Below are 14,080 nucleotides of genomic sequence, written 5' to 3'. Positions count from 1 at the left end.
CAGGCCGTAAGCCAGACCTATGCCTTTAGAATCTGCATTTTAACAACATCCCCAGGTGACTTGTGTACACATTATAATTTGATCCTGACTGGTAGGCCCTGGAGGCTGATGGGAAAATAAGGACAACTGGTTTACGTGTGTGATTTGTGAATACAGGTTCATTACTCATTTGTACACTCGGAGCTTTCTAAGAGAAATGAACCATACTCTGATTCCCCTGGGGCTTTCTAGTTCACCCACAGCCAGAGTTGAGGTAGAGATGTTCTCCATTTCTTGAAAAGTACTTGCTCTGTAACTTACAGCAGGAGCTGATACTAAAACTCATAAACACAGGAAGGGAAATTGTAAATGATGTAGAATGAGGACTTTTAGACTGGTTTGCTGCTTGGCACTCACTTGTACGACTTGAAAAAAGCTTCTAAGAACCGGAGGCCTGGAGCACAGAAGGCACTTGATAAAAACGTGCTGAGTAAGTGAATAAAACCTTGTCATATGTGGAGAAAAGATTTCAGAATACAGACTCTCAATGTACAAGTTAAACACATTTGTTGAGCATCTACTACGTGCTAGGTACTGGGTGAGTTATGGAGGTACCTTCACGACTAACAAGTAGACTGAGAAGCTCATGGCCTGGTGGACAAGCTTTCAGAATGTGTGTTCCTAGAAAGCAAGAACTTATCTTCCCTCTTCTCTCTTTAAATGTGCCCTGTACACAAAGATAAGCTTTGCCAATATTCACAAGTATCGTTTTAACTGGAAGCTTTCCACACCCCATTCATACAGTGGGAATTGTTGAGTGATGGGGGTGGATTGGGATATGAGAGTTTGGCTTCTCAACCTTCTGTGCTTTTGGATCTATCCCCTACTGGGATTGGGAAATCCTTCTTATCTAATCTCTCCACATTCCCTCTATCTGCCCCTTCTCTGCAGAGCACTGAGTCTCCAGCGGTTTGACGAAGAGACGGAGGTCAGTTACTTCACTGGAGCAATGGCCCCCCGTGTCCTGGGCCAGCTGCTGAGTGACTTCCTGGTTTCTCCTCTGCAAGGCACCTCCGCCCCTAGACTGCCTGAGTAGCTGCGTTGAAAGTTATCCTTGAGTTTATCTTGAGTTGAAAATTACATTATCGCTTCCTGGGCTGGGCCAGCGCCCAGCTACACTTCTTCACTGTGGCTGAGACTTGGAAGCAGATAAGAGAGGGAAAGAATTCATCAAAAGCTGGTCACTTTGTCTTTCTGCAGAAAAGGACTTCAGCCAAAGGTCAACAAGAGAAAAGGAAATAAAGGCTTCAAGGTCTCTTGCTGGGGTTCACAGCAGGGAATGTTGTCTAGAAAGACTCTGGCAGGAAGAAGGTATAGCCTCTGAGCTCAAATAGCAATGATGAGTCAATTTAAAACATAGCAGCAATGAGGATGATGATGATGCCAGGCAAGATTATTAAGCTCCTAATATGTGCTAGGCACGGTACTAGTTTACATGCATCATCTCATTATTTCATTCAATCTTCACAAAACCCTATGAGATGGGTACCTTTGTTTTTTTTTTTAACCATGCCCCTTTTACAGACTGATTCTGCAAGATCTCACAGAGGATGAAAGAAAAGAAAGAAGTACAACTTAAATTCATTGAACTTTATATATTAGGCTCCATGCTAGGATTTTTCATATGTCATAAGGTGTGTGAGACAGTGGAGTCAGTCAGTCAATAAATATTATCTCATTCACTTGAGGAATACCTACTGAATTCTACTGGGTGTCAGGTACCCTATATTCATTGTCTCATCACTGCTAATGACAATACTAGAGATAGATCCTGTCCTCACCATCTCAGAGGACAATCAGATGTTCTCCTTTCCTCCTTCCCTCCCTCCCTTCCTTCCTTCCTTCATTCCTCCCTCCCTCTCCCTGCCCCTTCTCTCCCTTTCTTTCTCTCCTCTCCTCTCCTTTCCTTTCCTTCTTCCTAGTGAATATTTACTAAATGCTAGCTACGTTCTTAGACTGGGGATAGAATGGTATATGAAGCAGACAAGGTCCTGAGCTCATGAAGCTTATTTTGCAAAAACATAAACAAATGAATAAAAAAAGACAGTGTTAGGTAGTTTTGGTACAACCCCAATCTGACGAGGACAGCAGACAGCTGTGTGGGTGGTAAAAGAATTCACCCAAGGCAGAACAACGGAGCTAGAAGTTTATTGAATACACCGTAAGGGAGCAGCAGGCAGGACAGCAAAGGAGACACTGCCTGCCAGACGCAGTGTTACAGAGCTATAGTTAAGGGAAGTGAGGAGGTATGAGAATGTACGGAATTTTCCTTTTTTGGTACCTGTGCCCGGTTGTGAGTAGCCCATTGGTCAGCGAGGGCCTATGGCTATTCTGAGGTGGGTCACTAAAGAGCCTGTTTGCATGCAGCCCCGCGGTCACCGAGGGCCCTTCTACCTTACTCAGGTTTCCATGGCTCAAGCCTTTTGCCTAAAAGCAGCCTCTGTAGTGGTGATAACTACCCTGATATAAATGAAACAGAGTTATATGATAGAAAGTGACTGGGAGCTATGGTAGATTCCGGGTCATTTCTAGGAAGGTGACATTTCAGGTGAGAACTCAAAAGCAAGAGAGACTGAGTCATGCAAAGATCTCAGAACGAAGCCCTCCAGGCAGAAAGAACTGCTAGCCCAGAAATCCTCCAGCCTGCAGAACAAGCCTGGAGAATCCAAGGAGCACTGGGGTTGAATGATCAAGGTGGGAGTAGAACAAGGGACAGTCACAGAGGTAGGCAGAGAGCCTTACAGGCCAGGGCAAGGATTTGGGGATCTATTCGACATGGAAAGTCCTGGGCAGCGAAGAGGGTTTAACAGGGCAGAAGGTATTTTTCAAAGCTCACTCTGGTTTCTGTGATGAGAAACAGCCCATAGGAAGCAAGGGTGGAAGGAGGTAAATTTGTACTAAGGCTGTTCCAGAATTTCAAATGAGATATGATGGTGGCTTAGAGGAGGAGGTGGTAGGGAGATGGAGAAGAGTGGGTGGCTGGTTGGAAGCACCTACTGATGCCACGGAAGGCCCATTTTTGTGGCCCCAGGACACTGGGTAAGTAGTTTGAGGGCAAAGTTCAGTCTTTGTAGTTTCCATAGAGGTTGGCTGAATGCCTGGCATTTTATAGGTAATTAACGAATATTTGTTGAACTGAATCGGTGTTTAGTGTTAGTTGGATTGGATCTGTTTGCCTATTAAAAAGCTCAAGATAGGGACGCCTGGGTGGCTCAGTCGTTAAGGCACAGGTCATGATGCCAGGGTCCTGGGATCAAGTCCCACATCGGGCTCCTTGCTCAGTGGGGAGCCAGCTTCTCCCTCCGCTTGCCGCTCCCCCTGCTTGTGCTGTCTCCCTCTCTCTTTCTTTCTCTGGCAAACAAATAAATAAATAAAATCTTAAAAAAAAAAAAAAAAAAAAAAGCTCGAGATATACACCAGAAGACCTAAAGCAACCACGAGTAATATAATATTGGTGCTTCCTTCACTCAATTTAATGACCCTACAATATTAAAATTGAAGAAATTAGATATGAACTAGGTCCAGTTAAAGCCGTTTAGTGTTTGTGGAGCATCTTTGATAATATGGGGATCAAAACATCTTCCCTGGAGAGCAGTCTTGAAACAGAGAGGTGACGTTTGTAAAGAATCCCAGCACACTGCCTCGTTCTGAGGAAGAAGTTCAACAAAGGGAGGTGGTCAAATGGAACAATGCCTTTGGGCCTCGAAGGCCTTCGAAGACAGCACCCACCCAGGATCGTCCTTAGACATGGAGGAGAGGGAGGAAGGAAATATGGAATGACAGTAAGGACCTCTAAAAATCTGTTCCTCCATTAAAGCAATGAGCATACCAGCAAAAAATTGTGAAAATCAACATTTGCAGAACTCTGGAAATTAGCCAAAGGCTTGCAACACTCTGAGGAGCCTTTATTCAAGAAAAAAGGCTAAAATTTGGTAAGAACAGAGTCCTGTGGATTTTTAACATGCTCTATTCTAATTTCCCCCTCCTGAGTTCTGTGGTAACCTTGAAAACCAGCAGCTCCACCACCACAGCAGCTGTGAAAACCAACAGCCTAGCAATCACTGGAGGAGGCAGAGGGGATTGGAATGCCTCAAAATTCCCAGCTCTAGAGAATTGCCACTATTTGATCTGTCTAGCAGCATTCTGGAAAGTCCTATTTACAGGGCTTGTCTTTATTTGACTAGATTCAGAACTTCTTAGTGGGAAAAGCCCTAGCTCCAGGATATTTGTTGAAAAAAACTCATAGTTGCCTGGGGTAGCAATACAAGTTGGGAAAAACAAGAGCCTGGCCAAAAAACCCAAAAGCTCAAAGGGAAGATTGAAGGAACAAGATGTTCACAGGGGGCTTTGAAAATCTCTAACATATTTCTGGGGAGTTAGAAGGATGTGTTCACGTGAGGGGCTATGTGCACGCCCAGGAGAGACCCGAGGAAGCCCTAATCCTCACCTCTGGCTAGGTGAGACTGCGTAAGCATGAAATGGAAGCAAAGGCAGTGTTAAAAATTACGGGGCTGCTGAAGGCATGGTCCCAAACACACCTGGAGCCCCTCGGCAAGGGTGGGAGACCCACGGTCTAAGGTCATCTGTCCTATCTTAGCTGATCAGTAAACTGAGCAAAGACTTCAGTAGCCATATATGATAGGGAAGATAGACTATACAGAATTGTTCTAGGAAAGTCACTAAACAAACAGCAACAATAGCACACAGCAACATCAGAGGGGAGGCAATCTGATTTGAGTTGCCATATTATATTATTTAAATGTCCAATTTTCACACAAAAGACCCCCAAAAGCCAAGGTAATCTTGATAAAGGAAAACAAAGCTGGAGGTATCACAATTTCAGATTTCAAAATATCCTACAAAGCTGTAGTAATCAAAACATTGTGGTATGGCACAAAAATAGACACACAGATCAATAGAACAGAATAGAGAGCCCAGAAATAAACCTACATTTATATGGTCAATTCATCTATGACATAGGAGGCAAGATTATACAATGGGGAACAGACAGATTCTTCAATAAATGGTCCTGGAAAAACTGAACAGCTACATGTAAAAGAATGAAACCGGCTTCTTTTTTAAGACACAAAAAATAAAATCAAAATGGATTAAAGATCTAAATATGAGACCTGAAACCATGAAAATTCTAGAAGAGAATACAGGCAGTAATTTCTCTGACATTGGCTCTTGCAACATTTTTCTCGACCTGTCTCCTCAGGCAAGAGAAACAAAGCCAAAGATAAATAGTTGGGACTGCATCAAAATAAAAAGCTCTTGCATAGTGAAGGAATGATCAACAGAACAAAAAGACAATCTGCTGAACAGGAGAAGATATGTGCAAATGACATGTCTGATAAGGGTTTAATATCCAAAATATATAAAGAACTTATACAACTCAACACCAAAAAAACCAAAAACAAACAACAACAACAACAACAACAACAACAACAAAACCCCACAAATAGTCCAATTAAAAACATGGGCAGAGGACATTTTTCCAAAGAAAGCATATAGATGATCAACAGACACATGAAAAGATAAGCTCTTAACATCATTAACCATCATGGAAATGCAAATTAAAACCACAATGAGATATTACTTCACACCTGTTAAAATGGCTATAATCAAAAAGACAAAAAATAACAAATGTTGGCAAGGATGTGGAGAAAAAGGAACCCTTGTACACTGTTGATGGGAACATAAATTGGTGCAGCCACTGTGGAAAACAGTATGGAGGTTCCTCAAAAACATAAAAATTACCATATGATACAGTAATTCCACTACTGGGTATTTACCCAAAGAAAATGAAAACACTAATTCCAAAACATATATGCACCCTATGCTTATTGCAGCATTATATAAAATAGCCAAGATGTGGAAGCAACCTAAGCATCCACTGAAAGACAAATGGATAAGGAAGAAGTGGTATACATACATGAAATATCACACAGCCATAAAAAGGTTGCTCAAAATCTTAAGATCATGCCATTTATGACAACATGGATGGACCTAGAGAGTATAATTCTAAATAAAATAAGTCAGACTGAGAAAGGCATATGATTTCACTTATATGCGGAATTAAAAACAAACAAATGAATAAACAAAAAGCAGAATCAGACCTATAAATACAGAGAACAAACTGATTGTTACAAGAGGGGAAGGGGAGGGGGCAGAGGTAAAATGGATGAAGGGGAGTGGGAGACACAGGCTTCCAGTACAGAATGAATACATAGTGGGAATAAAAGGCACAGCATATAGAATATAGTCAATGATACTACAATAGCATCGTATGGTGACAAGTGGTGGCTACACTTGTGGTGAACATAGCATAATGTATAAACTTGTTCAATCACTAAGTTGAACACCTGAAGCTAATATAACAGTGGGTCAACTATACACACACACACACACACACACACACACAGAAGTCCAGTTTTCAATAAAAGATAGTTCTTCAAAAAGTTCAGCAAAATTGAATAACCTTTAGCTAGACTAGGTAGTCTGACCAGAGAAAAAGAAAGTTTAAAAAAAAAAAAAGAAGAAGACATAAGTTACTAAAATCAGGAATGAAAGAAGGGACACCGCTACTGATTTTATAGAAAGTAAAGAAATAATAAGGAAAACTATGAACAGCTCTATGCCAACAATTTAGATAATCCAGATGAAATACATAAATTCCTAGAAAGACACAAACTACTGGAATTGACTCAAGAAGAAACAGAAAATCTGAATAGACCTATAACAAGTAAAGAAGTTGAATTAGTAATTATGAAACTTCCCACAAAAAAAAGTTCATGCCCAGTGGCTTTACTGGTAAGCTCTACCACAAACATTTGAAGAATTAACACAAATCCACAAACTCTTAAAAAAATAGAAGACAAGTGAATACTTTCCAACTCATTCTAAGAGGCCTGAATTATCCTGATATCAGAACTAGACAAAGACTCACAAAAAATGTACAGACCAGTATCTTTTAAAAACACAGACACAGAATTCCTCAACAAAATGCCAGTAAATGGAATCTAGCAACACATAAAAAGGAAGTATAGACCATGACCAAATGGAAATTATTCTAGGAATGTGAGCTCGGTTTAAAATAAAAAAATCAATCAATGCATAGATCACATTAATATAATAAAGTTAAAAAAAAGTGATCTTCTCAATAGACATAGAAAAAACATTTGACAAAATTCAACATCCTTTCGTAATAAAAAAATCACACAACAAAATAAGAACAAAACTTCCTCAATCTGATAAAGACATTGAAGAAAAACCCTCAGCTAGCATCAGAAAAGTTTTCCTCTTAGTATAAGGAAAAAGCCCAGAATGTCCACTCTTGCCACTTCTATTTAACTGAAGTTTCTAGCCACAGTAATTAGGCTGGAAAACATAAATAAAAAGCATACAGATCGAACAGGAAAAAGTAAAACAATCTCTATTCGCAGGTGACATGATCTTATAGACAGAAAATCATAAGAAATCCACAAAAAACCTATTAGAGCAAATAAATGAGCTCAGCGAGGGTGCAGAATACAAGATCAGTACAAAAAAATCAGTTTTATGGGGCGCCTGGGTGGCACAGCGGTTAAGCGTCTGCCTTCGGTTCAGGGTGTGATCCCAGCGTTCTGGGATCGAGCCCCACATCAGGCTCCTCAGCTATGAGCCTGCTTCTTCCTCTCCCACTCCCCCTGCTTGTGTTCCCTCTCTCGCTGGCTGTCTCTATCTCTGTCAAATAAATAAATAAAATCTTAAAAAAAAAATCAGTTTTATCTCTATAGAGTAGCAATGAATAATCTGAACATGAAATTTAAAAAAACCAATTCAGTTTCTAACAGCATGAAAAATAATAAAATATTAGAAATAAATTTAACTGATGGGGCTCCTGGGTTGGTTCAGTTAGTTAAGCATCTGACTCCTATTGTGGTTCAGGTCACATCTCAGCGTTGTGAGATCGAGCCCTGTGTTGGGCTCTGTGCTGGGCATGGAGCCTGCTTAAGATTCTCTCTCTCTTTCTCCCTTTGCGCCTTCCCCAACTCATTCCCTCTCTTAAAAAAAAAAAATTAACAGAAAAGGAGAAAGTCTTGAATATTGACATCTACAAAACATCATTGAAAGAAATTTAATAAATGGAAAGACACCGAATTCATGAATTGGAAGATTTAATATTGTTTAGATGACTATACACCTCAAATTAATCTACAGATTCATTGCAATCCTTATCAAAACCCTAGCTGGCTTTTAGGCAGAAATTAACAAACTGACCCTAAAGTTCATATGAAAATGCAATGGGCCCCAGAATGGCTCCCCCTGAAAAAATCTTGAAAGTCAAGGAAATGTTGCAGACTATGATGGTGAGTTTTATCTCTCAACTAGGCATAAAAAGGATGAAGTGCTGATGAATGCTGTAACATGAATAAATCCCTAAACCATTATGCTAAGTGAGAGGAGCCAGACACAAAAGGACAAATCATATGACTCTATTTATATGAAATATCTAGAAAAGGCAAACTCATAGAGATATAAAGTAGATTAGAAGTTATCAGGGGATGAGAGGAGTTTCTTTATGAGATGACGAGAATGTTCTAAAGTAAGATAGCAGTGAGGGTTATAAACTCTGTGAATATATTAAAAACACAAAGTCTTATACTTTAAAATGGTCAATTTTATGGTATGTGAACTATATGCCAGTAAAACTGTTATTTAAAAAAAAAAGAAGGGCCCCTGCCCTGGACCTACATACAACAAACACACTGAAAATAAGTTCAATATACACATGGGGTCTTCTGCCTCTTGAGATCTGGCACTCGGTGCTGACACAGTATAACCGAAACTTTAAATATATACTCTGTGACTAACACCGATCTGGCCCCAGGGATCACTTCTCTACACCTCTTGCCCTGTGTTCTTAGAGTAGAAGGCAAGCGTGATTCTATACTATGAGGATCTGTGTGTTGCATCACTGCCAGTGGAGGAGCTGGGCACTGCTTGGAGCCCAGGAAGGACTGCAGTTGCAAAAGCACTTCAGTAAGAGAAAAGAGAACCAACTTGTCAAATTCTTCCTCAGTGTATGCTTGCACAACAAACTATCATTCCCAATAGTACCAAGCATCCATTTTCTTGTTTTTCTTAATATTTCTTTATATTCTGAAAGCGCTTACAAATTAAAATAACATTTTGCAAGATTGGGGTGCCTGGGTGGCTCAGTTGGTTAAGCATCCAACTCTTGGTTTCGGCTCAGGTCATGATCTCATAGGTTGTGGGATCAGGTTCCATGCTCAGTGGGGAGTCTGCTTGGGATTCTATCTCTCTCTCTCCCTCAGCCCCTCCCCTGCTCTCTCTCTCGCTCTAATAAATAAATAAATCTTTTAAAAAAGAATAATATTTGCAAGATTATATGCTCATGGCTGAGAACAATTCCGCAATAGTCAGTGTTATGAGTTGAATTATGTTCCCTCAACATTCATATGTTGAAGTCCTAATCCCCAGGACCTCAAAATGTGACCTTATTTGCAAATAGGGTCTTTATAGATGTAATTAAATTAAAATGAGGTCACTGGAGTGGGTCTTAATACATTATGACTGGTGTCATTACAAAAAGGGGAAATCTGGAGACACGCGCACTTGGAGGGAGAATGCCCTGTAAATATCATGGCAGAAATCAAGATGATGTATCAACAAGCCAAAGAATAATGGCAAGTCACCAAAAGAAGAGAGAAATCCTCCTCACAGACTTCAGAAAGAACTAACCCGCCAACATCTTGATCTAGGATTTCTAGCGCCTAGACCTGTAAGACAATAACTTTCTGTTGTTTAAGTCAACTCAGTACTCTTTGTAATAGCAGCTGTAGAAAACTAATATATTAAGCAATTCATATTGTTCTTAAATTTGTGCATGTATAGGATAATATGTGAAGCGTGATGCTGATTCATATGATGAAATCATATTTTATAATAATATGATACATAATATAATATTTTATAATATATTATACAATATCATGTGATTACTTATCATGACCCCATATATATTATGTGATAATATATAATATATATAATGTATATAATATAGGTTATATTATTTCATAATATGTTGTGAAATATTGTGTGATTATTTATCACATGACCCCACTGTTATATTTGAATATGATATCTAAAGTTCTTAGTTCATTTGCTGTAATTGTTCGCAAATTGAACTATTGCTTTAGGAGTTTCATTGATAATTATAGCTGCTACTGGCTCAGAGGAGTACAGTTTGTTCAAATTAAAATTAGTTTTAAAAAGTAAAAATTACAACAACTCAAGAAAATTTGTCTAATTTGGGGTTCTTGTCAAAAGAATACACGCTAAAATCTTGTATAAAAATCTGTGTAGGGGCGCCTGGGTGGCACAGCGGTTGGGCGTCTGCCTTCGGCTCAGGGTGTGATCCCGGCGTTGTGGGATCGAGCCCCGCATCAGGCTCCTCCACTATAAGCCTGCTTCTTCCTCTCCCACTCCCCCTGCTTGTGTTCCCTCTCTCGCTGGCTGTCTCTATCCTGTCGAATAAATAAATAAATAATCTTTAAAAAAAAAAATCTGTGTAAAACAACAAGGTAGTCATTTTGCTGAACTGAAGGCAATAAAAAAATTTTAATGGAACTAATATATAACAATCTATGCATCATGTATGTATATATAGATATAGATATATACATATGTATATATGTATAGATATATGTATATATCTATATCTATATCTATATCTCTATATATAAAATGTCTCTGGCCATGAACAGAACACCCAGACAAGCATAATAATGATTAAAGTAGTCATTTTTGATAGTTCTTGGCTTTTAGTCATATACAAACCATAACTTTCTAAGTATTTTTTGATTTTGTCATTATGAAGGTATATTTGTCAATGTGGGAGGACAGAACATATTTCATGTAACAGTTTGCTGGCTTGATTTATAACTTTAAATATTTAGACGTGCGGTATGTGGGCCTCCACTTGTACTCATGCCCCAGGCCCTAATCATTGTCAGGGGTGGGCCAGGACCCAACAATGACAGAAGATACAAAGCCTGAAGCTATGAACAGAAGCCAAACTAACGTCTCAGACTTGCTCCTACTACATCCTAAAATGCCATTCTGTAAGCTTCATGTGGAAACCTGACGTAGTCCCCAGGAGGAGTGACAAGTGTCTCACCACCTTTGCCTCCCTGGGCCATTGTCTCAGGGACCCTCCAAGACCTTCTCAGTTGGGGGTTATGTGGCTCTGTGGTCTCAAATGGCACTTGGCTCTCACCAGGTTTCCTAAACCTAATACATTTCACCATTCCAAACGCTAGGCCTGTGTCATGGGCTTGCACTGCATTCCTTTGCAGTAACTCTGCTGTGCTACCCTCAAGTAAACAGAGCGATGTGACAGCTACACTTCACTCCTACCTTGGAAAAAAGATGGTGCAGCTTGAGAAAAGGCTTGCAGAGCAATCCCCAAATCTTCGATAGTCACCGTGGCTATCATTTTGTCACGTTCTACCAGTCCTCTTGTGGGGTTTGCCTGCTTGCTGGGGGCCATGAGGATAGAGAAAGGAGACTAGCATTCTATCTGGGAATTAGTCTCGGTTAGAGAAGAACTCTTAGGAACAGGGTTAAGTGGTGGCAGCAGAGAAAATAGAAAAAGTAGGATAGGTCACTGGTTTCTAAGGGAAAGAGAAAAAAGTGCATCAAAATGCCAACTGGGCTAACTGAACACAATAATAAAATTTTAAAAAACCCTCCAACTGGTGGGGTGCCTGGGTGGCTTAGTTGGTTATGCGTCTGACTCTTGACTTCAGCTCAGGTCATGATCTCAGGGACCTGGGATCAAGCCTGAGTCTGTCTCTGAGCTCAGTGGGGAGTCTGCTTGAGATTCTCTCCCTCCCTTTCCCCTTGCCCCTTCCCCATGTGCGAGCGTGTGCTCTCTCTGTCTCAAATAAATAAATAAATCTTTTAAAAAAAGAAAAGGAAAATGCCACTATCAATGTCCAAATAAGGGTGAAGATCGACCTGCAAAAGGCCCCATGGGATTTCCAACTTCAGTTGTATTTTACTGTAGTTCCCTCTAAGCAAACATGCCAACTATCTATACATTTCATGCTCTTGCTGACTAATCTGATGGATAATCAGACGGCTAACATGAAACAGAGGGGCCTGACATCAAAGGATGCTGTTAGCTGCGACTGAGCATCTTTAAGGATATCAATATCCTCTCAGTAGACATCAGCTCATGAAAGCCGTATACTATCTCTGTATAAAATTAAAAACCATGAGATACTCCGACTGGGCTCATCAGAAAGACGGTAGCAAAGGAAGAATGAAAACTTCAAGAAGTAAGGACATAGAAGTGTTTAAAAATAATTTTGATAATAAAAAAGGAATTCTCTGATGCAAATACAACAGTCAGAATGTCAAGAGCCCAGGGCTTCATAGTAAAGGCAGATTAGTGGACCGCATTCATCCACCTCAAATGCAGATTATCTGCCACATTTGAAACACAGATTAACAGGAACAAATAAGGCACCAGGGTGGGAAGCATTTTTACAGCAAGTAACGAAAGTTTTAATCTTTGTTTAAAGAAGACTTCAAAAGGATTCCACATATCGACCAATAGCGAGATCATTAAAAAAAAAATTAACTTCAACAATGCAAAGCGGAGTGACCAAGTTTCTGACCTGTTTTAAGATCAATCAACATTTTCTACCTAGATAAGTAGAATGCAATTAGCACTTGGGTGATTTTAAAGGCTCTTTTACAGTTGCCTTTAATCGGCTGACGAAATAGCAGAACGGGGTGGCTGAAGGCCAATGTTTATTTTTACCCATTACCTGTTTTATTAATGGGACTGTGGGCCACTGGGCCCTCCAGGCACACACAAATATATTAAAATATCCCACACTGTAATTAAGTGGCACAGAGGGGATTAGAGCAAATTCGGTGGCTGTTATGTTTGCCGTGGTGTCGTATGGGTCAGACATTCTGATGCTCTTGTGGTCGAGCCCAGGGAATTTTACTGCCGAGGTCTACAAAATATGGAATATATTTTCTTGCAGAGCGAAGGTTTTAATAAAAGGCTCTTATCCCCCAAATAAAAATATACATAAAGAAAAATGCCCCAAGTGGATGCTCCTACAGCAAAGGAAGAGAACCCCTTGGCCAGAGGAAAGGACAAATGCAGCACGAATCGCATCACTTTAAGAAATGGGGTCTTTAGACTCCAGTAACAAAGGACTCAGAATGAATCAAACCCCTGTAACTCTCAGTCCCGGCACAGGGCTTTCTTCCCTCCCCTACGTGAGTCAGAACTTCTGCCTCTGAGTTTTTAAAGGGGATACAAATAAAGTGATGGCCTAACTGTTGGGTTGTTCAGTAACTAGAGCATCAGGAATGCAATGCTTGCAGAAACACAGAAGAGATCCTTTCAGGCTCCAGGCCTAACCCAGCGCTGTTACCAGTTTTTGTTTGATTTGACCGAATCCATTGTCGTAACTAAGTGTTAGATTGATTTTAAAATAGAAAACGTAAGTAGATTTTCGCTTTCATCAGCATGTTCAGAATCAACGAGACCACCCTTGAGGTGAGTGCCAGTGCTGGTCTCTTGTGAATCTTCGTATCAGAGAAAAAGCAAAATGGAATGAGGGTAGGGCAACATGGAATGAAATCTGGAAACAGCGTTTTGGCCCAAGCAGAGGACAACATTGCCTTTGCCCTAGAAACCTCTGGAGAAACACTTAGAAGTGACAAGAAGGGAGATAAAAGTACTTACGAGGATCCTGGACTTGCAGTGGGAGGAGGGCCTGGAAAAATGAAAGGAAAACAAAAGAAACAGTCAGGCTGGGTTACTGGAGGGTGAGCGTGGGTACAGTCAAACTGTTACAGATTAAAGTACTCAACCACCCTGAGGTGATATTTGTTTTTCTGGGATTTATTATTTTGTTTCAGTTCCCCCACAATCACCTCTACAAAAAAACGTACCAGTGAGAACCTGTCTAGAGCCCACAGTTCAGGGCCTGGAAAATGCTAG

The 14,080-nt window shown here is 40.3% G+C and overlaps 1 protein-coding gene across 1 annotated transcript in view; it reads right to left on the bottom strand.

Moving 5' to 3' along the window:
* ROR1 (ROR family WNT receptor 1) overlaps positions 1-14,080 on the bottom strand; it is a 388,801-nt gene that overhangs the window by 112,443 nt on the left and 262,278 nt on the right. Inside the window, exon 4 of the mRNA XM_045802165.2 lies at positions 13,823-13,853. Coding sequence (XP_045658121.2) covers positions 13,823-13,853 — 31 coding nt within the window. The remainder of the gene's footprint in view (positions 1-13,822; positions 13,854-14,080) is intronic.

Source organism: Ursus americanus, chromosome 12 (genome assembly GCF_024610735.1).
Source record: "Ursus americanus isolate L20-20 chromosome 12, mUrsAme1.1.p, whole genome shotgun sequence".
In the NCBI taxonomy this organism is placed as follows: Eukaryota; Metazoa; Chordata; class Mammalia; order Carnivora; family Ursidae; genus Ursus; species Ursus americanus.
Note: the sequence above shows the minus strand (reverse complement) of the source record. Positions and strands in the feature narration are given on the sequence as shown.